This window comes from Haematobia irritans, chromosome 3 (genome assembly GCF_050003625.1).
Source record: "Haematobia irritans isolate KBUSLIRL chromosome 3, ASM5000362v1, whole genome shotgun sequence".
In the NCBI taxonomy this organism is placed as follows: domain Eukaryota; kingdom Metazoa; phylum Arthropoda; class Insecta; order Diptera; family Muscidae; genus Haematobia; species Haematobia irritans.
Genome location: NC_134399.1, coordinates 909,600 through 934,011, shown reverse-complemented (window position 1 = coordinate 934,011; position 24,412 = coordinate 909,600). Strand labels below are relative to the sequence as shown.

The 24,412-nt window shown below is 33.0% G+C and overlaps 2 protein-coding genes across 6 annotated transcripts in view; one reads left to right on the top strand and one right to left on the bottom strand.

Moving 5' to 3' along the window:
- Nucleotides 1-24,412, top strand: part of slpr (mitogen-activated protein kinase kinase kinase slipper) — a 224,707-nt gene that overhangs the window by 79,502 nt on the left and 120,793 nt on the right. The window lies entirely within an intron of this gene.
- The window catches only part of sdt (MAGUK p55 family member stardust), a 184,122-nt gene that overhangs the window by 70,627 nt on the left and 89,083 nt on the right, over nucleotides 1-24,412 (bottom strand). For 3 of the 4 annotated variants that reach the window (XM_075298456.1, XM_075298457.1, XM_075298459.1), the window contains exons 4-6: nucleotides 13,358-13,488; nucleotides 4,997-6,583; nucleotides 2,931-3,094 (exon numbers count right to left, since the gene is read on the bottom strand). In XM_075298456.1, the coding sequence (XP_075154571.1) occupies nucleotides 2,931-3,094; nucleotides 4,997-6,583; nucleotides 13,358-13,488 (1,882 nt within the window). Of the gene's footprint in view, nucleotides 1-2,930; nucleotides 3,095-4,996; nucleotides 6,584-13,357; nucleotides 13,489-17,164; nucleotides 17,226-24,412 lie in introns of those variants that run through there. The other variant, XM_075298458.1, reaches the window with a different exon arrangement.

Here is a 24,412-nt window from a genome sequence, read left to right as displayed (position 1 = left end):
AAAATTCTTCTAAACGTCCTCCCAAAGAATTTTTTTATTTTAACTACCCAAGAGGTTCTTTTGATTCCATTTTTTTCTAACTCGCTCGTTTCATATTTCTAAGGATTAATTTTTTGCTTTTTCACGTTCAAATACTTAAAAAAAGGAGTAAGAATTAATAAAATGGTACAAAGTATTAAAATTTTGTGGGAAAAAATGCAAAATTCCTTCTAGAAAAATTGCAAAGATTTGAATGTATTTGAGATTAAGGATTCCAGACAAGCGTAAGAATGTATTCAAAATCATAAAACCATTTTAAAAATTAATTATTTGTTAAAATATCATATCATTTTATACTTGAAATCCAAAATACTGTATTCGGAGCACCTCATAAGAAGAGATGCAAATTCAGTGCAACGGCTGTTGAAATGGTGGACATCCGTCCTATGACAAGCCCATGATTCATCCCTTTTGCGACAATATGGCACCACTTCCGGATCCAAAAAGAACATTTTCACTATTTTTTGGGGACGCTTCTTTGCCGAATAGACTTGATAGTCAGTCTCCCTACGACCATCTAAAGTATACACATTCTTAATAGAGGTTCCATTACATGACAATCTTATAACGTTTGTCCCTCCATTTAGTGTAATTACCCACTAGCACCTTAATAAAAATCTTTACTAATTATTTCAAATTTTATACGACAGTGAGTAAAAATTCGCAAGGCCCATAGATAAAGATTCCACATAAATGTAGAAGAAATTGCTTGCTTCATTTTACTTAAAATTCACCTTTATGTCCAATTCCATTTCTCCTCCATATTTTCTTTCATCGTTATAGGCGGCCCCATGAAAACACCAAGGCATCTTGGCTATTTGAATTTCATTCTCCCTATGCTGGTTTCATAACTTTTGGTTACCTACAACCACTTTATTTAATAGGCTACTAAAATCGCTACTATTTATTTGTGGGGTAGTCACCTCCATGTACTTCGTAGTATACACCAAATGTTGAGTGCAATGATGTCGGGACGGACATAAAAATCCTTTTTGGTTTGCCATAAACCAATCAAGTGAATGTATACGAAACCATCATAGTTTACCAAGTTTATTGGTCATGCCATGCCAACTCACATATATGCAAATGTCTACTTGTGTAAATGTAACAACAACAAATGAAGGGATTTTATGGTATTTAAAGAGTGAAAAGAAATCTACTTAAGAAATTGGGAAGAAATGGCACATTCACTTTTATACCCATCGTAAAGGACCCATTTACTTTTGTCAGAAAATTAGAAATGGTACCTGTCTTACTATCTTAACCTAGGAATTTTTCCAGCACTTTGCTAGTTAAGCCTATTTACTATGTTAATTATATTCGGGTTTCCCGTTAATTTCAGGGAAAATCCTGTTTAGGTGTTTATTGAATTTCAAGTGTGAAAAATTCAAAATTTTATCTATGTGTGCGTGTGTTTTCATAAGCAGGAAATTGGCCGTAATAAAATGGAAAAAAAATCTTACTTGGCTCTTTCCAAAAATATTACATATGGTAAACACATGCTGTCGCCTATCCATGGACCAGGAACATTTTTTTCATTAACGTTTTCCTTTAACAAGTGTGAAATATCCTATTATGGAAAGCAAGTAGGTGTTTTAGTAATTTTCCAAAATATCATGGAAACATCCTTCACTATGAGCGGAAGGGCTTTCCAATAAATTTGCAAAACGTGCCTTCTATCCTCTTGCATGATTCTTTCGATAGTAAGTCACTGGTAGGGGTTTTCCAGAAAGGAAATGATAGATGGATTAGCTGGTTCTGTGGTGGTTCCAATAAAATATTCTAAGAAATAATTTTCAAATTTCTTATTATTTTAAAAAATCTTACTCTCTTCATTATCAAAGGCACGATATTGTATAAAAGATCATTCACAATTGCAATTTAGTATACAGCCTAAAGGTATGCTTTGATTTTTGAATTTCTATTGTCACAAATTCGCAATCGTGTAGAGGAATAGTTTGTTATTGAAACGGAAAAGTTAAATATTTAAACTCACACATACATGCAAAGTTAAGCAAGTCGCTATGACACTATAGTCCTAGAACTGGCCAACTCAGTTTCGGCCATAACGTGTGTTTGTAGTTTTCGTTTGAAACACCAACTTTAAAATGGGAAAAACGTTAACCCTGGACAGTCATCCTTCGTCAAAATGACGACGCGTAATTTCATTTTCGATCTAAAATGCATTTTAGTCGATTGGGAAATGATAAATTTAAGTTATACAAATGCAAATATTTTATGAATTTTTGTTGTATACTAATTAAGAACAAAATGAATAAGAAAATAAATTAAATTTTGGTTCACATTTTTGCTCACAGTGCAAGTTATAGCATCTTGAAATAAGCCGTAGTCAAAATGACGAAGGATGACGTTAGTGTACAAAAAATAAGGATGACTGTCCAGGGTTAATAAAGGCCTATGAAAGAGGCATAAGAGTAGGAGAGGTGCATTTAAATTTTGAGAATCAAATGTTGATATAAAAGAAGAACTCTTCAAATAACATTTTCATTCAAACTGATTTGCGTAAAAAGTGGATTTATTTTGAGCAGCGTCTAAACCGTTTCTCGATTATGCCCAATATAAAATATCGTTTATGGATTTTCAAAATTTCCAGTAAAATTTTTTACCTAAAGTGGATTACTCGAAAAGTTAATTCGTAAATTCTACATTGCGAGGAAAACCTTCACAGCCAATAATACTTAAACCAATTTACAAAAAAAAATTATATTTTTATATCACTATTCAACTACAATCAAAACTTATTTTGATATTTAATATAATATCCCTCAGAAAGTTGATAATATTGTGACAGATTATACTCGTTTTATAATTTCTTCTCGAATTTCATAAATTTTGGTATATATTGTATAATATTTTTTGAGGAAACTTACCTTATATCTTGCCTTAACGATTGATCTCCAAGTAATAATTCAAATCCTCCTCTTGATATGCTGCTATTTGGACTATAATTTAGTTGCGTTAAATTATTTGATAAACTATTTGTATTCAACTGTAAAATATCATCTGTTTCATCTTCATCATCATCCGTTAGTAACTGAAAATGAAAAGTTATGATATTTATTAGAAAAGGCGTACCAAATTTTTTAAAGAAAAAAGATTTTTAAAAAGTATTGCCACAAAGATATTGAATGTGTTGTCACTTTTCTTTACGCAATATATTGGAATAGCGTTTCCCCCAATTGAATAAAAAATAATTATTAAACAAGTAAGGAAAGTCTAAAGTCGAGCGGGGCCGACTATATTATACCCTGCACCACTTTGTAGATCTAAATTTTCGATACCATATCACATCCATCAAATGTGTTGGGTGCTATATATAAAGGTTTTTCCCAAATACAAACATTTAAATATCACTCGATTTGGACAGAATTTGATAGACTTTTACAAAATCTATAGACTCAAAATTTAAGTTGGCTAATGCACTAGGGTGGAACACAATTTTAGTAAAAAAATATGGGAAACATTTAAATCTGTAGCAATTTTAAGGAAACTTCGCAAAAGCTTATTTATGATTTATTGCTCGATATATATGTATTAGAAGTTTAGGAAAATTAGAGTCATTTTGACAACTTTTCGACTAAGCAGTGGCGATTTAACAAGGAAAATGTTGGTATTTTGACCATTTTTTTCGAAATCAGAAAAACATATATATGGGAGCTATATCTAAATCTGAACCGATGTCAACCAAATTTGGCACGCATAGCTACAATGCTAATTCTACTCCCTGTGCAAAATTTGAACTAAATCGGCGTTAAAAATTGGCCTCTGTGGTCCTATGAGTGTAAATCGGGCGAAAGCTATATATGGGAGATATATCCAAATCTGAACCGGTTTCAACCAAATTTGGCACGCATAGCTACAATGCTAATTCTACTCCCTGTGCAAAATTTCAACTAAATCGGAGTAAAAAATTGGCCTCTGTAGGCAAATGAGTGTAAATCGGGCGAAAGCTATATATGGGAGCTATATCTAAATCTGAACCGATTTGGCTGATATTTTGCAAGTTTTTCGAGACTCATAAAATATTCGGATGTACGGAATTTGAGGAAGATCCGTTGATATACACGCCAATTATGACCAGATCGGTGAAAAATATATATGGCAGCTATATCTAAATCTGAACCGATTTTTCTAAAACTGCGAGCTGTACTTTGCACACAAAAATACACCAACAGACAGACAGACGGACATCGCTAAATCGACTCAGAATTTAATTCTAAGACGATCGGTATACTAAACGATGGGTCTCAGACTTTTCCTTCTTGGCGTTACATACAAATGCACAAACTTTTTATACCCTGTACCACAGTAGTGGTGAAGGGTATAAAAATATATAAAGCCCTCCTGTTTCTCTCTCGTTCTCTCTAAAACTTTAAGCTATCTATATTTAAGTGTGTAACTTTTTAGTCTCTCTTCTTTTCTCTCTTTGAGGAATAATAATTGTTTAAATTGTATTTGACTAGAAATAACTCTCTCTCTCTCTTGATCACTCTCAATCTTTAAACTTATATTTGCCAGTTATGAGTGTATAACTTTCTACTATCTTCTCTCCCCCGTTTAGAGATTTGTGATTGTTGACTAAAGATAACATCCGATTTATTTAGCCAATGCAAAAATCATCACCAACATTTTCAAATGTCAATTCAAAATTGAAGAAGACGAGAGATTCGCCGAAAACATTCATTAACAAGGAATGCTAATTCAATGCCAGTGTTTTTCGGTTAATGCACAATGTTGTTTTTTTTTTTTAACGAATGTTTTTTAAATCGTTTGCCCTTTCTTCCTCATGACCCCCCATACACAGTAAACGAACACCGATTGGACTTTGAACTAGGAAACAATATCTCTGGTTGCTTTCTCCCAAGGTCTTCAATATATTTTCCTAAATTTTCACCCAATTTTCCACATATTTGAAAGACAAAAAAAATCATCTTACCTCTCTTCTCGGTGGTTGTTGGTGTTGTTGAAGATTATTCGCTGATATATGTAAATCACAATTATTACTAAGATTACTGCTAATATTTTGTGTTGTTGATGTTGTGGCTGCCGATGATGATGCTCCTGCGGACAGTGGAGCTGTTATTATTGATGATGCTTGCGTGGAACTGGATGCATTGGCACTCGCACTAATGCTACTGGTGTTGCTGATTTGTGAGGAAGTGCTTGTTAACTGGGATACATGGGTGCCGATTGCATTCGGTTGATGCTTTGTCAGCTGCTGAAGCGTTCCCAAATGATGGACCGTATACGAAGGAAGCTGGTGCTGTTGCTGCAGTTGTGAATTATTATTATTGAGTTTTAGATTGGCTTGTGTTGCTGTGGCAATGACTGCTGGCGTTTTAGTGCTTGCGGTTACAGCCGCTGATAATGCTGACAAGGATTTTATGCTATTATTGTTGTTGATGTTATTATTATGCAAGGTTTGGATGCCTTTCTTTCCTGTTGTCCCGGGCAACTCTCCCACAGCAGCATTCTTGGCCAGACGTGGTGAGGTCAGTGTCTGGGCATCCACATAGATCTTATTGGGCGGGGGTAACTGTAAAGGCGGTGGTATGTGATCGTGATAGGCTGTTGATGCTCCCGTCTTCTGATGAACTCCTGAATGATGAACATCAACTGTGGCACTAACGGTAACAGTGTTCGTATTGGTATTGGTGTTACTATGACTCTGTTGCGGCTGTGATTTCCGGCGTCCCAATGTAGAACTGGGCCCAGCTACTATCACAGGTGCTGTACCCACAAATGGGCTAATATTCAAGGGAACTGTTGTGGGTGTTGGTATTTCGGCATGCTTGTTCTTGTAGTTAATGAAATTGATGTTACACAAATTGGCACCTAATGCGGCCAAATCATCATCGTCATCGTCCTCCTCCTTAACTTCCAAATGTTGTAGGCTTCGTGCAATGGTTAGCTTTTTGTGGGGTAATGATGAAGGTAATTTTGCTAGACTAGTGGTCTGATAAATGCTATTATGATTTGTCAATATTGAGGTTGTGGACGTTGCTGTTGTTGTTATTGATGATGATTGAATTCCCACTCCAGCCCCTCCTATTGATGCTGCCAATGGGGGGAGTATTTGTTTGGAGGCCGCTGCTAATGAGGATGCTACAGCTGCTGCTGCTATTACTGAGGCTTGTGGGCAATTGTTGGCATTTCTATCAGCTGTTGTTGTTGTTGAGGTGTTTCCGGTTATTGTGGCTTTGGGAGTCGTAGTAACTGGCCCTGGTCCTCCTCCTGCTTTGACCGCTGTCGATAGGGCTACACTGCTGTTGGCTGGTACAGTTTGTGGTTTGATCGAACTGGCATTGGTAGTTGTAGATGCAACAGCCGTTGGTGTTATAGTTGTTGCACTGATGAGGCCAGCTGTACCCGTGGAGGAAGCAACCGCCGCAGTTGTTAGGGTGGTACTACTGCAGGCTGTGTGATTACTATTGAATGAGGTCACATAGATGGGGGAGGCTTCGTTGAGGAAACTTAAGTCCTGTTTCTGTGTCGATGGAGCACCACTTTTGGTTTGTTGGAGCTGCAAATGAGATAACGAAATTGTGAAAATGATTTAGAGAATATTTTGGATTTGTATAGCTAGTAAAAGACTAGAAAATTATACGCCTTTGAGGTCATACAAAAAGTAAATGACTGATGAGTAGATTTGGAAGACTCATAAATAAAATAATAAATACTAAATAAGCCACCGTGGTGCAATGGTTAGCATGCCCGTCTTGCATACACAAGGTCGTGGGTTCGACCGAACACCAAAAAGTTTTTCAGCGGTGGATTATCCCACCTCAGTAATGCTGGTGACATTTCTGAAGGTCTCAAAACTTCTCTAAGTGGTTTCACTGCAATGTGGAACGCCGATCGGACTCGGCTATAAAAAGGAGGTCCCTTGTCATTGAGCTTAACATGAAATCGGGCAGCACTCAGTGATAAGAGAGAAGTTCGCCAATGTGGTATCACAATGGACTGAATAGTCTAAGTGAGCCTGATACATCGGGCTGCCACCTAACCTAACCTTACCTAAATAATAAAAACTAATAAATAAAAAACAAAATATCATGACAAATTTCCAAATGTCGATAAAGGTACACTTATAAAAAATGTCCTCGATTTTGTCATCCATCAGCAATTGCCAAACTTTGGTTAATTTTTTGGCCCGCCATACCATAGTTCTGATAATACTATACTGATAAAAAATGTTTGTAATATTAACGAAATTTATTATTAAAATTGAGTCAACAAAACAATTCCATAATTACAATGAAAATAGTTGTTATCGCAATGATTTTTTCTATAAAGCAACGAACTTCCGTACTATTAATGAAAATTGTCATCGCCTCAAAGAAAAGTTTTCTTAATGTCAAGGGAAAAATGTCATTGGCTCAATTTTAATGAAATTTTCTTTCTGTGTAAAGAATCGAAAACATTTCTTGACAATTTTCCTAATCCTGATACACAGGATTTTTAAAGCCATGTATACACTTTCCATTTCTTGTGATAATTTCTATTTTGTAGGGAAATATATGGGGTTCGGTAATGTTTGTTTTGCTTGTGGTTTATAGCCCATCATAATTTTGTTGATTTTTAAAATTGATGGTCAATTTTGTGGATACCCAAATCCTTATGCTATTGTTTGAGACCTTTTATAAAAATAAATATTCACAAAGAAAATCAAACTTTTTTATGGCTCAATTTTTATAGACGTTTTTGCCCCTTACCCATGAAAAGAAAGTACAGAGGTTTAATTTTCGAAAATTTTTACTCTCATAGGACACCAGGACCATTGGAGAGTATACATGTGTACGTGTGTGGTTGATATGCAAGCTAACATAATTTAGTTGTAAATCGCTTCTAATTTGGAATTCTGGAATAATAAAAAAATAACTTAACTCTGGTTACACATCTCCTACGCTTCATTCCTATCGTGTAATAATGCTACTCCCAGCCTAAGTCTTTATCTGCAATTTATTCCTTAGTTTTCCGTTGTTTTTTCTGCAAGATATTCATAATCCTATGCAAATCCCTACAGAGATATGGTGGCGTTGGCAAGAAGAATAAAAACCAAATATGCATTATTAAATCATGCAAATCTTATGAAAAGAAGGACTCCTTCAAGCCAACAAAAACAGGAAAACAGAACCCCTCCACCTTCAGCAGAAAAAAGGCCATCTAACTTTGGTTTGCTTCTTTGTTTTTTTTTTCTGGCTTTTGACAAAACCAAAACACAAAAAGACCATGAATGAGCTTTGTAAACCTCTATAAAGTACTTGTATCGTTGCGAATAAAAAGAAACCACAGAGGAAAAAAATAACATGGCTAATTGTCTTTAAACTTTATGGAATTGGCATGGGTGGATTCTGGCTGTTTGCAGAAGGCCGGGTAAGGCAACCGCAAACTGCCATAAAATGCAAATGTTTGAATGACAATTTTTTTTGGCTAAGAGGATGTTGGCATAAAGAGTATGCGTGCCTTTTTGTGGTATTTTATGGGAAGGGCCAGATAGTTTTTAATGAGTTGTTAAAAGTTTTTCCCAACCAAGAACAAAAGCAAAAGGTTTATGGTTGCATATTAATAAGATTCGTTAATGGCAAACAGAATTTGGAAACCCCAAAAAAAAACAAGAAAATATGCAAAAGAAATCCAAATTAAGTTATCACAATTTTCTTCAAAATTATTCAAAGACAAGGACTTGGCTGCTAAAGGACCATAATCATTCATTGATGCCCATCTCAAAAGGAGACATGTAAACAAAGGATAAGAAAAATTAGAAAGTCCTAAAAACGGGAAAGAGAGAAAAATCAGTGGTCATGGTCTCAAATTTCGAACTTGTGGGTGTTTGAAATTTTGTGAATCGGTAGCCTTATCCTAGGTGAATATCTAACTGATCAGCCATTTCGTTGAGAGATTTGGAGCATTTGTGTATGTGCTATATTCACTCAGCTACCATATTCAGCAGCTACTTGCCCGTCAATTCTCGCAACCTAAGTTTGTATTTCTCGCAGGAATTTTGTATATCACTGTTGCAAATCGGTGCTTAAAAATTCTTGGTACTGAGTACAGTTGGCCGAACTGAACCTTTATACGGAGCTAGCCTCAAAGTCTCTGTTGCTGCAAGCAATATATTGAAAGGGAATAAATAGAATATGGCATCATCTTTATCACCTTTCACGATTTTAATGCGCTTTTTTCATATCCATAAAAATGGCTCGACTGATTTTCTATAATTTCAAAAATTTGACTGTGTATGACTTCTGACTGTCCAGTGAACTCAAGCGAAAACCATTGGCATAATTGTATTACGGGAGTGGGAGCACAAAACTGATTTTTCCATAATAAATACAAAATTTTAAACTTATGGACAAAATCTTGATAGTTTATGCTCACAGTGGTATATACCAGATTATGGAACATTTTTTTCGAACTAAGTTACCTCCAAGATTATTTGGTCATTTTGCTGGGTTTCCCCAGAATTGATATTTTAATTGAAATAACATGAAATAATTTACTAAAAATAAAATACAACACCATCGAAACTTTAGTTGTCATATTTCCAAACTCTTTATTGTTTTGCTATCTCTTCATCAATTTCATTGAGTATCTTATTTGACATTACCAGATAATAACACTATAATTTACAATTTACACTGTGTAATATCTCGTGTAAACATGTTAATAGCCAGCTGAAGGAAATCCCCATAAATTGTTTATGCACGAAACACGATTTTTTCCCCTACAACAGTTACCATGTTAATCATTAGCTAATTAATTTTCGATTATCTAATTGGGATTGCACAATTACTGCCATCTTTATAGAAATGTTTGTTTAGCAAAATAACGAATATATCAAATGGCAAAAGAAAAGAGCACGAACATTGTTTTTGTTTTTTGGTTTAAAAAATTTTGTAATTAATTTTAGATAAACGCCCAATATATGAACAATGTTCACAGAGCAAAAAAAAACAATCTACACAATTACAGGAGATAAATAGGTGGTATCTCTCTACACACGAAGGTGAGAGGGATTTTAAAGAGACTCTGGGTGTATGTGTGAGCGTACGTAATAGAAATTAATTGAACTAAATGCATCTGTGGTTACTTTAATGCTTTGGTAAGCGCAATGAAAATGAAAGTGTAACCAATGGAGGGATGTTCACTGCGGTGAACAGATTGACGGACATTTGGACATACATTGTTGGTGTTGTTGTTATTTGTCTAATGTGCTGATGCTGCTGTTGATTCAATGTCAAATTTAATAATGACATTGAGTGGAGGTGAAGTTGCTAATGCTTTGTTTTCTTTTTTTTTTTTTTGGTAAGGTTAATTTTTATTTACTTTCTCTTGTTTCACAAGGGTATTTAATTAATTTCAATACTAAACTAATTAAAATCCATCTAACCACGGTTGAATATGTTAACATCGATAGTAATACAAAATGTTTGGAATATTTGGGGAAATATGAGAAGGTGAAGTGTTAGAGTAAATGTATTCTAGTAAGCTCCCGATGATTTTAACCCTTATACTACGTTGGGGTCATTTGATGACCCATGTCGTATTTTTCATCACCGCATTTCTTACTGTTCGAATATAATTAAAAATTTCTATCACTCAGTGCATGAATTGGTGACATATGCTGAATTCATGCTGAGTAATAAGAACTTTTAATTATAATACAACAGTAAAAAATTCGGTGATGAAAAATACGACATAATACCCAACGTAGTATAAGGGTTACTTAATACAGATATAGGCAAAAAAAAATCCATTCCATTTTCATCTTTAATATAAGTATACCGAAATAATTTCAGTAGATGCAATATAAATTCATATGCTATCTGGCAAATGTTCTTCTAGAAAATACCATAATCATAGGGTATGATCAAATTAGCTTTGTAACTTTGATAGCAACCACCAAGTTCATGCGAAAAATCAACTCCATCAAATGAAATTATATGGAAATAGCAGTCACCTACGCTTTCAGCTTTGTGAAAGGATTTTGCAAATGAGGACAATATTGCTGTGTTGGTGGCTGCTGATAATGAAATTGAAAGGCTATTCTGATGGTACTTCAGTGTCTGTTGGTCAGTAAACAAATTGAGTAATATGCATACACGTATTGTTATTAAGTGTTCAAGTGTAAATTAGCGAAGAGAAAAATAAACAATCAATCGCATACAAGAGTGGAATGAAACAGTGTGGGAGAAAAGTTTTCACCAAATATGGAAACTGAGAAAGTACATTGTTTTGCATAATAACGAAAGTCATAACGGTTATTTTTTTATGTTAACGTGAAATTACTTGTGAACAAATTCATCAAATTTCACATAAGAAACTTATATTATTCGTAATATGATATTATGGAGATTCACATATACGAATATTCACAAAATCCCTAAGTATATATAATTGCTAATAATTAAAATTATAGAGCGATATAAAAACATCGATTCTAATACTCATTTCGAAATATATACCTTAGAAAAATCAAATAAAATGAAATGAAATGAAAAAAATTAACTAAATTTGAGCAAAAGTCTAAAAAGTTGTGCTTCGTTGGAATTCACAGGACATTTTGAAACTTTTATTTCTTCATTTTAATTTGCATGAAAAAATTTGTATTTCTCTTTACATGGGAACAATATTTCTCTTTGATTTAGTAAACTGCTTACGGTCATTTTCATATAGCTCCGTTAGGCTTTAACTGCCAGTTAACTGAACAATTTTGAGCACTTAAGTTTCTAACTGGCATATGGAATATATACGCGAGATGACAGATATGTACATATCATGAAAATGGGGGTTAAAGGAAAAGTAATATGTTGGTACAAAAAATTATTAAGGCAAAGGCGACTATCAAAAACATTTTTTTTTGAGAGGTTCAAATGTAATTCACTTAGAGTTTAGTGAATTATCTGAATTTATTGTGATATTTGGTTAATAGTTTCGCTGTAAGTAAAGGATACTGATGAGGAATTTGGTAGTTCCGAAACGTCTATCCATTCAACCATCTGGCAGTTTAAAGGCTTTGCCCAAATAAATTTGACAAACATACTTTTCTTCTGCTGGTTAAGCTACTCTTGTAGTTAAGTCAACGCATGGGTTTAAGCTGATGCCAAAACGATGGTTAGGTTAGGTTAGGTGGCAGCCCGATGTATCAGGCTCACTTAGACTATTCAGTCCATTGTGATACCACATTGGTGAACTTCTTTCTTATCACTGAGTGCTGCCCGATTCCATGTTAAACTCAATGACAAGGGACCTCCTTTTTATGCCGAAACGATAATAATGATTAAAGAAGTAACCAACAATAACAAAAACAAAATAAAATGATTTACTTTACCACACAAACAAAAAAATAATAAAACATCATTCCTTACTTAAAATTGCATTCAATAACTTTTGTCCCTCATTATTTCAAACTATTTTGCATGCATTTAAAAACCATCATATCCTTTGCAAACTTCCCTATCGAATTGTGACCATATTTCCATAACACAATGACCATAATGTGAAGGTGTAAAAATTCCACAATTCTCCTGAGTGTATTTCAACACAGTATGCCGTAATGGAAAATTCAATTTTACACTTCAACAATTTTCAATGATGAATAATAGCGAAAGAAAGAAATTACCTGCAATGCTAGAAGAGTGGACTTCTTAATTGAAAATAAATTAACAAACGATATTTACATATATGCTTATGAGCTATGAAGTAGGACAAGGAAATATTGTAATAAATATTAAGGTATAATTCATATATTCGAAGTAAAAACTTAGTAAAAATTGGAAAAAACTGCTTTGAAGGAAACGAAAAAAGTACTGTATATGAAGTAAATTTTGGGTACAGGAAAAGTGTTTCTAAATTTCAATAGGTTAACCTCGTAGTTCTGCGAGGTTAACCCATATACCCACACAATTTTTGGATATCTGATCTCAAATGAAAATGAGGCAAACCAAATAAATGTGCTCGAGGTAATCAATTTCATGAAGTTTGCTATAGAACCCTGGATCATCTAGCGCCTATATATATTTCTTAAAATATTAGTTCTAATAATATAAAAATTTATCATTATCGTTGCGATGGAAAATATATTCAAATCGGGCGATACATGTACAGAAGCAAAAAACAACTCGGAACCGATGGGTTTAATATTATTTTGTTGCGAAAAATAAAATTATAACCTTTTTTGGCATGACTTATTACAACTCGAAACTTCAAAGTTTTTTTTTTTATTAAAATACGTTAAAGAAAAGAAACCGTGGACAAATGGTTAGTTTAGTTAGTTACCATTAATCTGTCTTACCTTCTTCGATAACTGAGTAATATCCACAGGTGTTACACGATTTAAGGCCGCTAAACGTTGCAAACGTTCCCTTGCATGTTCCTCAACCGCTATAACGAAAGCGTCCTGAACCGAATTGCCAATGTCCCAAGCTGGAAATAAAATAAAGAAGAAATTCAGTTTGTTATAAAATAATACATTAAAAAGTTTTCCTATATAAAAAGAGATGCGATGTTTTATATTTCATTCTTAATTTTAATACGATTTAATTAGTACCTCATATGCATGATGAATATTATAAATCGTCTGTTAATTCACGGTATATGTACCAATTAAATAACAATATTTGTAATATTTATGTAATATGTAAGATTTGATATATTGTTACGGCGACAATATACAAAATTGGACATAAATAAAATATCTAAAAATCTTGATTTCTAGGAGAAAAAAAATATTCATTAAAATTTTTATGACTTTTCCAAATTAAAAGAACTTAGCACCGTCTACAAAGCTATGATTTTAGTGCATAAATCAATTCATGAAACTAATAATTAGAAATTGAGTAATTGTATCTAAAAGTCAAAGTTGGACCCTTTGACTTTATAATAATTTTCTTTGAATAGAAAATCTAAATTCACAAAAATTATAAAATCATCATAAATTTAAATAGAATTTACCTCAAATTAGTCATAATGCCTTCACAAAAATCCAAATGCTCCTAATTAAACATGAACATGAAAATTACTATTATCACGTAACAGACGAGTTAACATTTAAATAGCTAAAAATATCTCAATAGATAAAAAAAACAAACAACACAAAAAACGTCAGCAAAAACTCCCCAGTAATCATGAGAATGACTAGGAAACAATGGCCTAACATTAATATGAGTACCTTTTGTAAAATAGCTTCCTTTTGTACAATGTAAAGTATATTGCCATTGTATAATATTCAATGTTTTCTGAGCTCAACGTCAGAGTGTAGCCACCTCATCATCAATATCATTACCTTATATTTTCGTTATAAATAAATTCATATTGAATCGTAGAATTTCCACGAAATGAATTACGTGATATTTTTTCAATAATATAATGAAACAAACAATGCACAAAGTCAATAACAATTTTCCAAAGAAAAAATATGATGGAAGTATATAAAGGAATATTGAGCACATACTAAGTTAATTTTATGAAATTTAAAATTTTAAGAAAAACAAGATTAATTTCAATTTACAAGGCATCAGGTGTAGTGCAAGTCAGCAAAAAACTAAGGCAGGTAGACAGACTGCAATAATTGGACGGAATCTGTATATTATTTTTAAATCGATTAATTTATACTAAAATAAAAATTTAAATAAGGAAACACATATTTGAATCTATAGAAAAGGCAATTTGGTGATCTTATATAAAGAAACCTTCGTTCATAATTATATTTATTTGAAGAAGGGAGCGTATAAGTAATATTAATTATTATTATAACTTATTTAAATCAAACGTATTAATTAATATTGCATTAAAAGTAAATTATGTAGTTTTTCAAAACTAATATTTACTCAATGTCATTCAATTGTAACGTGTGTGCGCTGTAAATTTAAATAAAAATAAACTTTTATTTCCTTAAGAACAATGAAAAAATATATTTTACACGAAGCTCTTATTATATCATACATAAGGAACCTTCCCCGAAAGATACACTGAAAGAAGAGTTTTCTTTTTGAGTAACGAATTTTTAGATAACCAACGTTTCCTTTTGACACTAAAAAGATTATGGAGAATTGCTGAATCATTTATCAAAATTTTTATGTGATTTTAATGAAAATATTTTATAAAAAAGGACAATTTGGTTTTTCTAAAATTTCATTCCGGAGGAAATTATTATTTTTTTTTTTACAATACAGTGGTATGACCAACAGGAAAGTTTTTACAAATGTCAAATCTTCACATATATCGCCAACATTATCGAAGGGCTTCGCATCTCTATGGCTTTGCGGATTTTTCGAGACAAGGGTTAAAAACATGGAACCCGCATGCAAAGAGGTCTTCTAGTCAACTTCCTCACAGAATAGACTATCTCAAAGTTATTGTTCGATGGTGTGATATTAATTTTTAATTATTTTTTATCTCTATCTTTAAAAATTGTTTCCAATACATTTGACATTATTTGGAATTAAACATGCTGGTTCTCTTATCTATGAAACTTTTTTATATTTAGCATTACCCAGCATCAAGGGAATTAACATTTAAAAACCTTTTCACACAATGTTGTTAATGACTTGTTCTCAATTAATCCCATTTAATGTGTTTATAGCAAAACATCAAAAATATCGAATGATGCTGGTTCTCACATATACCTACATAAAAAGGTGATAAAAATGAAATCATTTTACCTGTTATTCTGATATTCTCTCAGTTTTGCTGTATGGAAACAAATACAAAAGCAGCAAACACATATTTGTTGTCAAGGGAATCATGAATTTTAGTGGTTCTTGGGATACATATTCTATGCCTGGCATCGAGTGTTAATGGATTAGTTTAACCACTACGATTTATAGACAATTGGTATTTGGTGTTTAGCAACCTAACAGAAACACGGTAATAGCGGTTTCTCTACACACACACCTACTCACACTACTCTACAAATACCAAAGCTATACCCAGATCCGTTTCCCATAAACTTGCTAACTCCAACATGATGGTTATTCGCATGGCGATAAACCTGTGGGGAACACTTTTTCTGGAACATATCTTATTTATATCCAAATCCAATATCCAATATTTGTAACATTTACTATTTATATGTAATATAAATGTGATCTTATGAATATATAACATGGTCAAATATATTTGATATAGAATTTCTATAAAATTCTGTATGCTGATACAAAAGGAGTAGGCCACCACATTTGGTAGCTTGTGTAAATACCATTGGGTCTGTGTTACTGTGTTCACTTCATGTTTATATAAAAACATGTGTGGTCACGTGGCTGCAAGGACAGTTTTAACACTGAAGGCAAATGTGCAAGAGCAAAATAGCAAAATTTAATAAAGTAAAATAAATAAATACATATAATTAGAATTGAAGAGTTTTGTATTCAAAAGATGAAAGCAATTATAACTGTTATCCAGGCTGCTTTTAGTCTTATTTTGTGTTTGTGTGTGTGTGTGTGTGTGTATGTGCATGGTGGCGTATGATTTACATTGATTGTAATAAATCTGAGTTTATGCACTATATTGAATTGAATTTTCACCAGTTTGTATACTAGAAATAGCTTGCAATACTACGGTATTCAGATATAGTAAAATTGTCCATGGGTGCAAAGTAAAGATAATAGGTAAAAATAGAGAATAAAAATGAGATAATTGAGATGAATTGATTTCTAACTAGGGGTATACCAAAAGTAACTTTAAACATTAAATAATTCAGTTATTATTAAGTTTTTAATGTGTGTAAAAAATAAAAGATTGTTAAAAAAATTGATACAGTGACAAAAAAAATTGGAATTCAAAATTGTAAAAACGTATTTGGTGCCATACAATGGTTCACGATGGGCGCATTATTGGTCAAATTTACAAATTTCAAGAAATTCTAAACTATTTTGTGGGAGTCACGAATTTTGTGAGTCTTTTTGCTTCATTTATGTATTTAGTTCATTTAACTAACGCACACAAAAAATTATTAAAGTCAAGAAAACTTCCAAACTTTCCCAACCTTAATAATTCCGTGAACTAAAATATAATTAAATTGGCTTTAGTGCCACTTTTTTTTTTTTTTGAGTGTAACATAGCCTACCCTAATATACCAACACCTTTATTTCGTTATACTCACATAATGCCCAAAATGTTGTCGCTCCATATGGCAATGACCATTTCATATATACACGTATTACTGCTGGATGGCCTGATGGAATGCCACCTCTGTGCTCGTTATGGACCTCAAGAGGTGGCTAGCCGTGATGATTTTGACCATGATGACTTTACCATCACCATCTTCATTTACTACAAAAGGCCGGCCTTAAAATATACAAGCAAATGTTGTGCTTGTGAAAATCCATTGCCATAGCAAGTGGCGAGAGAGAGAGTGTGGTGTAGTCACACTTTGAGTGTAATGGCTTTGTCTAAGTGCTATAAAGTGTGTTGTGGCCAAAACCACATGTTACACTTGCTCCAAATGAAATGCCATATACACTTAAACACCAAGCTCAGAAAGACACATCTGGAGCACCAAATGAGGGGTTAACAAATAGTGACAGCATAAAATTACAAACAAATAGAGAAAGGCATAGAAAATGACAGGCTTACTGGCTGCTGCTGTTAGTTGGCGAAGAGATATTCATACAAACTCTTGAACAAGAGACCAAATTCACGTGCAGTAATCATGAAAATTCTGTTCCATTTTCAATAGCTAAGGGAATGGCATACAACAAAACCCTGGCCTCATCACCAGCATCAGCGACAACGACGACAACAAATTCAGACAAACCAACAACCTACCTAGTCATTGCCATTAAGAATAGCAACACTCCACAAAACTTTCGAGGCCAAACGAAAAGTCATCTAATTCAGCTTTCAGGGATATTTTTTTGCACTAAGAGGTCATATGGCCAGTAATTGGAAATGTTAAGAGTGAATTTGAACTTGAAAGCAGTCAAAATAGATTCAAGTTTTTTTTTCATCATAGCCTCCAAACAAAGTTCACTAAACGAATGGCATTTTGTGTCTTTTATACAGAATTCAAAGAGTACAAAATGACATCTGGCACTAGGCAATTATATATTATTATTTCTTCAAACGTAAAATATTTATGTATAGACATTATTAAGGCTAGGGAAAGAAAAGCAAATTTGGTCAAATAACATACAGAGATGAGAGGTTAATTGAAACACATATTTTAATAATTCAGAGTAATAACTTTTCAATAGAGACGAATTACTGAGACGGCTGTTATGAAAAGAAGGTCGAAGTTATTATTAATTCAAAAAGAAAACAATTCAATATGTCTAAGATTATTGTTCTACGTGGCGTATGATTCATTTAAATAGAAATCATCATTAGTTTTTAAGGCCAAAGTAATTGGTTTTAAATAAATATACAGGCCCATGATTTTGTTGGATATTTGCCTTTATTAATTATAAAACAGTTCTTGTGTGTGCCAGCCGTTGGTATACAAATTAGGAAAAAAAAAAAACAAAATTGATAATGGAAGCTATAAAATTGTTCCCTTCTTAAATTTTATGTTTACTATTCTAAAATGTCGCATTTTTTACCAATCGAATTGGTATTTTTATATAGATATTTTGCCTTTAAAATTTTCTTTCTTGACTTCTATTGCTAAAATTATATTTGCCACATTGTCATACATATCTTATGATTTTTCTCTTTGGTTAAGAGTTTCCCTATTATTGTTATTTTAACATAGAATGCAATTATTCATTGTCAATTTAGCAATTCGTCTTAAGTTGAGACAATATTTTTCTCTCCATCTTGTTATCTTCCCTCCCCAAAAACTACATCTCATGAAAATTTTCCATTTAGAACATTTCGTTGTAGGACAAGGATACACTTTCTATTTTGCTCATATGACATTGTCAATAGTTTTGTAATTTCTCCCTTACCTCCTGCATTGCGTTTGTCTAGAGAAGCAATCACAATTTCTTACTTTGTCTTATTTTTGGGGATTTGCCCACTTTGGGTGATGAAAACTAAATATTTTGTTGGAAGAAGATATCAGATAAAAGATATTACATTTCTATTGCTGGAAATGAAATCACTTGACTTGTATAATAAATTGAAATAGGATTTAAATATATACGGATAGTTGAAATGCTTTGTAAACTACACTAAAGAAGTTTGTTGCAAAATTCCTGATCTTAAAAATTAGATTGACTTTGTTTGTTGGAAATTCTTTGAAAAGGAGATGTGCGGAAAATTTTGAGAGGATGAAGTTTTATAAGGAAATCAAAAAAAAAAACTTAAAAAGGGAAATCTTAAATCTTGACAATTCCTCCCAAAGATACCGTACACAAACAGAAACTGATTTATGGCAACATGAACTATATCGTGGGAAAATTTAACTGAATTTTACTCCAGTTTCTAAGATTTCCACAGTGCGTTATTAAAGCAAGAAAAATATAATGAAAATGTATGCTTTTTAACTACAATTTAGGAAATGACATCTTGTTATAAAAAAGCAAAATGAAAGTAAACCATAACCATACAGTATATTATTCGTACGAAAATTTTCTTCTACTTCAGTTTACGTTCAATTTATTCGCATGGTCATTAAATCTTATAGCCATTTTTAGTTCAATAAATTTTTGAGACAAGAAAAATTGCATAGGGCTATAGAAAATTAATAAAAAAAAAATAAACAAAATTAACTAAAACCAATTAATTTTTTGATATAAAAATAAGTTCAATTTAGTAGTAGTTTAACGATAGACTCAATAGAGTTGGTCATAGAAATCGGTCCACCCGATTTTGGTTCTTTTTTAATCGTTTTAATTTATTATATTTTTTTATATTTCATCATATCGTTTTATATTCAATCATAATTAACATCTACTTCATCATAATACTTTAAATGCCTACAATTTCTAAGAAGCTGCAATATCTTAATTTCCAATCACTTAGTTCCTCAATTAAGTCATTACTTTAAATCAATATTGAAATAATTGGAGTAAATTACTTGGCTGTCCTACTTTTGCAGAGAAAGAGCCATAAAATTAAGATTTCATTGAGTTTTTCAATTTATTCTCTGGAATCAAAAGCCATACATACACATAACTAGATCATTTACATGGCATGACATACGAATATCTTAACAAGGCCAATAACCATAATATGAAGTGCTTTAAGTTTTTATCATAGCATATGCAAGCATATTGTTCGAGACAGTGTGTGTGATGCCTTATGCATATGACTGTTGGGGGGCCTGTGTCTAGGCCCATATCCGCTTATGCCTGCGTGAATATAATTGTCATTAGTATTACACACATACATATGTATGTGTATGCACTCATACATATTCATCGACAATATGCTGGGGATCGTCGTTAAAAGCTTAACTTCAAATGTATTTTACATTTTAAATATCCAAACACAACACATGTCATAAAATAATGCCAATAATAAATTGTTTACAATAACGCCAGCAATAATAACGGCAGTCATAACAAAAGGACGATTTCATCGCTATGGCCATAGGGAGAGGGTATACGCAACTCTCCGTCTTTGTAAAAAAGCTGCACAACAATGGCAACAACAACATGAGAATATGAGACAATGGTAAAATTGCTTTTATGTGGCAACAATATGTTTGAGTTCCACAATAAAAAATATACTAACAGATAAAGCGATAGCATGAAAGAGTCGGGAGAGAGTGAGAGAAAGAAATAAACAATGAGACAAATACGTAAACACAAACATAATTCCCAGCGGAGTAGATCATTTGCTTTGAGGACCTCGTTTTAGGCCTTTCGAGCTCTGCTTAGGACGAAACAAGAAAAGGGGCTTCATCAGCTGTCCCTTAGAATGGATTATACAAACATGGGGGGAGCCAACGTTTTGCTATGATTTATGCCCTCTCTGTAATGCTGGTGACATTTCTGAATGTGTTAAAACTTCTCTCAGTTCCCTACGGGAAATGGATCAACCACAGCACCGGTACAGGAATAGTCCCTGGTGTGTATGCACCAGTCCCAGTTCTGGTCAAAACGTATGGAATGGACCGGTCACTTTAACACGGGTTTGTCATTGACGGGGTAAATTTACATTTTAGAACGCGTCTTGGACTCATACCAAAGGACACGTCCTGGTACAATTTAGCAGGAGCACCCTATGGACAGATCTTCAGGAACCACTATCGGACAAACTCTTAGAAATCTGTTTCAATTTGGGCATCCCAATCGAACCCGAAATGAAAAAAACAACTTTTGAAATATGTCGAACAATAGGTAATTCTGATAATTTTATTTTACTAAATGTGAAAATGCTGGATATTAAAATCTTAATGGATCTAAGATTTTAATATCAAGCGAGTACGGAAATAAATAAATTACGACTATTTAAAAATTGCAACTAACTGGAGCACAGGTACCAGTTCTGTCATAGGTCCGTCAATGGCAATTTGCACCAATTTCCCGTAGGGTTGTTTCCTCGTAATGGGAAACGCCTATCGGACTCGGCTATAAAAAGAAGGTACCTTAGCATTGATCTAAGACATACACTTAAAAAGAAATTTAAAAAATTATGCAGCCAAAATTCCAGGACACGTATTTTAACAATGTTAAGAAAAATGTTATGTAATATGAAGACAAACGAAGGAAAGTTCACAACCATTGCTTTAAAATCTTTCATTAAATTTAGAACAAAAATCTTTAAAATATCACAAAAGGAAAGAAGAAAATTTTTAAATGAAATCTTTATGCTAATTTTAAATTTATTATATTTTTAAGAAGTCACATCTCTGGTATGGAAGTTCACTAATGTGGTAACATAATGGACTGAAAGTTTAAGTGCGCCTGAAATATCGAGCTCCCGCATTCCTATATTCTAACCTATCCTATACTGAAAAATCAGCATGCCCGTTTCCAAAGATTTCTCTTTACACTAATGAATTTGGAACTGGTTACGAGCTAAAGAAGCGGAAGTAAGGATACAGTTAAGACGAAATTCTCTATTAAATTTGAGTTTCATGTCCTTTCTACTAGGAAACAAATTATAATTTATTAGTTTTTTTCTACTTTTTTCTTCATATGCTATCAAAGTCCTTTAAAAACGTGTTAACTTCAACTTAAATCTCCAATCACCTAACTGTAAGGACAAAACGACTTCATTGAGAAGTTTATCGACTTTTGGATAAGAAAAAGACTTTCCTCCATGTTCTGGTTTACGAATTCGCAAAACGCAAATTTTAATTTTTCAATTACTTCTGAACCATTCCATCTTTTGCCAAGAAATTTCTTCTGATTAAATTCCTTATCCACAAGAATAGTGTATTAAACTTTCGTGCTATAAATAAATAAAGTTCTAAAAATAAAGTGTGTGGGAAAATTAGCGTTTTGCGAATTCGTAAACCAGAACAGGGGGGTTTAAGCAAAAATCGCATTCGTATTTTAAGGACATGAAATCGTTGGCCTCAAGACAACATTTTTTTTAGTGTATGCCATATGTGAAAGGTCTCTGAAATGCGTTTTAGTAGAATTAAATAAAAATGTCAACAATTTTAAAACTCTCTGCTAAAAGAGAGTAAAAGATACAACTCTCGCTCTCTTATTTTGATGTAGTATATAGTATATAGCTCGCGTAGTAGTATATAGTATACAGAAGGCACACAGAATGTCCACATATCATTGGCAAACAGAATGTCCACATATCAAAGTAAACGCAATGCCTACTTAGGAGTCAGTTTTCAGAAGTCCTGTCATGAATGACGAATCAAATCACATGCATGCCTTATAAAAACACAACACCTTGCACTTTAAGGTATTTAACATGCCTGAATATGTTATGCACCTTCTCCATTTCGCCACTGGGTGTCATCTATGCTTGCTTGACATTACAACATTTACAGACATCATCGTATACAGTCATGGTTTTCTGATTCCCTATTAAATAGAATGAATAACATATATATCCCTGCATCCATATACATGAAAGCAACAACAAAAGGAGTCTGGGTCATATTCACAAACTCTCTCACCCACAAACACACTCAAACACATACATACAAACTTCCATAAAATATCTCTATGTCATATCCATACATAATTAAAATTGATGGATGGCTTAAGATAGCATCGAGGGGAAAAATAGGACATTAAATTCAGACCGGAATATGACTAAAATATATACTAAACGATATATTCCAAGCTTTATACGGTAGCTTATATTTTACTATATTTAATCATATTTTTTTCTATAATTTATATTGTTTTGAGGGCTTATAACATTTGAAAGGATTTCATAAACAATTTTGGCGACTAAACAGTATCTCATAAAACTATCATCGTCGAAGAGAGTGAAATATAGACTAATTAACAAATTTTTCCCTAGTGAGAAATTAAGTTACCATTAGGGCACTGTCATACCACTAATACCCTAATTTATTTTAAATTAATAGCACTCATTATGGAAGCTACATTTTACGACACACAGCCTAAACAATTTAAGGACATAATTTCTTACTTATAAAACCTAGGATGCTCTTCTTTGAAATATGGATCCTTTCCTTAAAGTTGCATTGTATGTGTACCAGAAAGAAATTCAGACAAAGAAGATATTAAATCTAATTTAAAATATCCTTATTATAGAGAAACTAGCGTAACCCGGCCCGCTTCGGTGCGTCTCCCGAAGCATATTTTCGTTAGCTTAGTCAACCATATCCTTCGATCTGAAAACAAATTCGAAAAGATTTGAACTCTTCTAAAGAGTATGATCAGGGGAAGTCTGGCACAAAAACTGAAGTACAGATTAATCACTCCATGGTTTCCACACACGTGCCCCGTACATTAAAATCGGACTACTTGTTTTTTCGTTTTTATACAGAAATACGGCGGTTATGCAGATGTAGGTGGTGTTTTCTTTTGAACCATTTTTTTGTGTGTTTAATTGTTCTGTATTCAAATCTTCTACATTTCCTGTAAATTTCAAGCGTGATTTGTCAAGGGGAGGTATACTCCTCCTTTCCTTCCTTCAAGTTTCATAGTGTGTGGCAAGGAGAAGGTTCCCCTCCAAATGCCCAAAAATCAAGTACAGCATATTGATTTCATAACCTTCCCCTACGGCCTTTGAAAATTATAAGTAAACTTGAGAATTCTTGTTTTTTTTTTTCAGTTTTAGAGGAGGTCTCCCTCCCCATCCCAATATCGAAAAATGATATAGCGTATATTGTGTAGACGTCCCAGAAAATCTCAAGCAAATTATAAGCCCAATTTTTAAACAGCAGGGCAAGGGGAGGCCCCCCTTCGCTTCCGAATATCACAAAATCAGATATCCGTTATAATAATATATCTACCCCACATCCTCTGTAAAAAGTTTAATTGTTTCAGGGTATGTACTTCAGGAGAAATGAAGT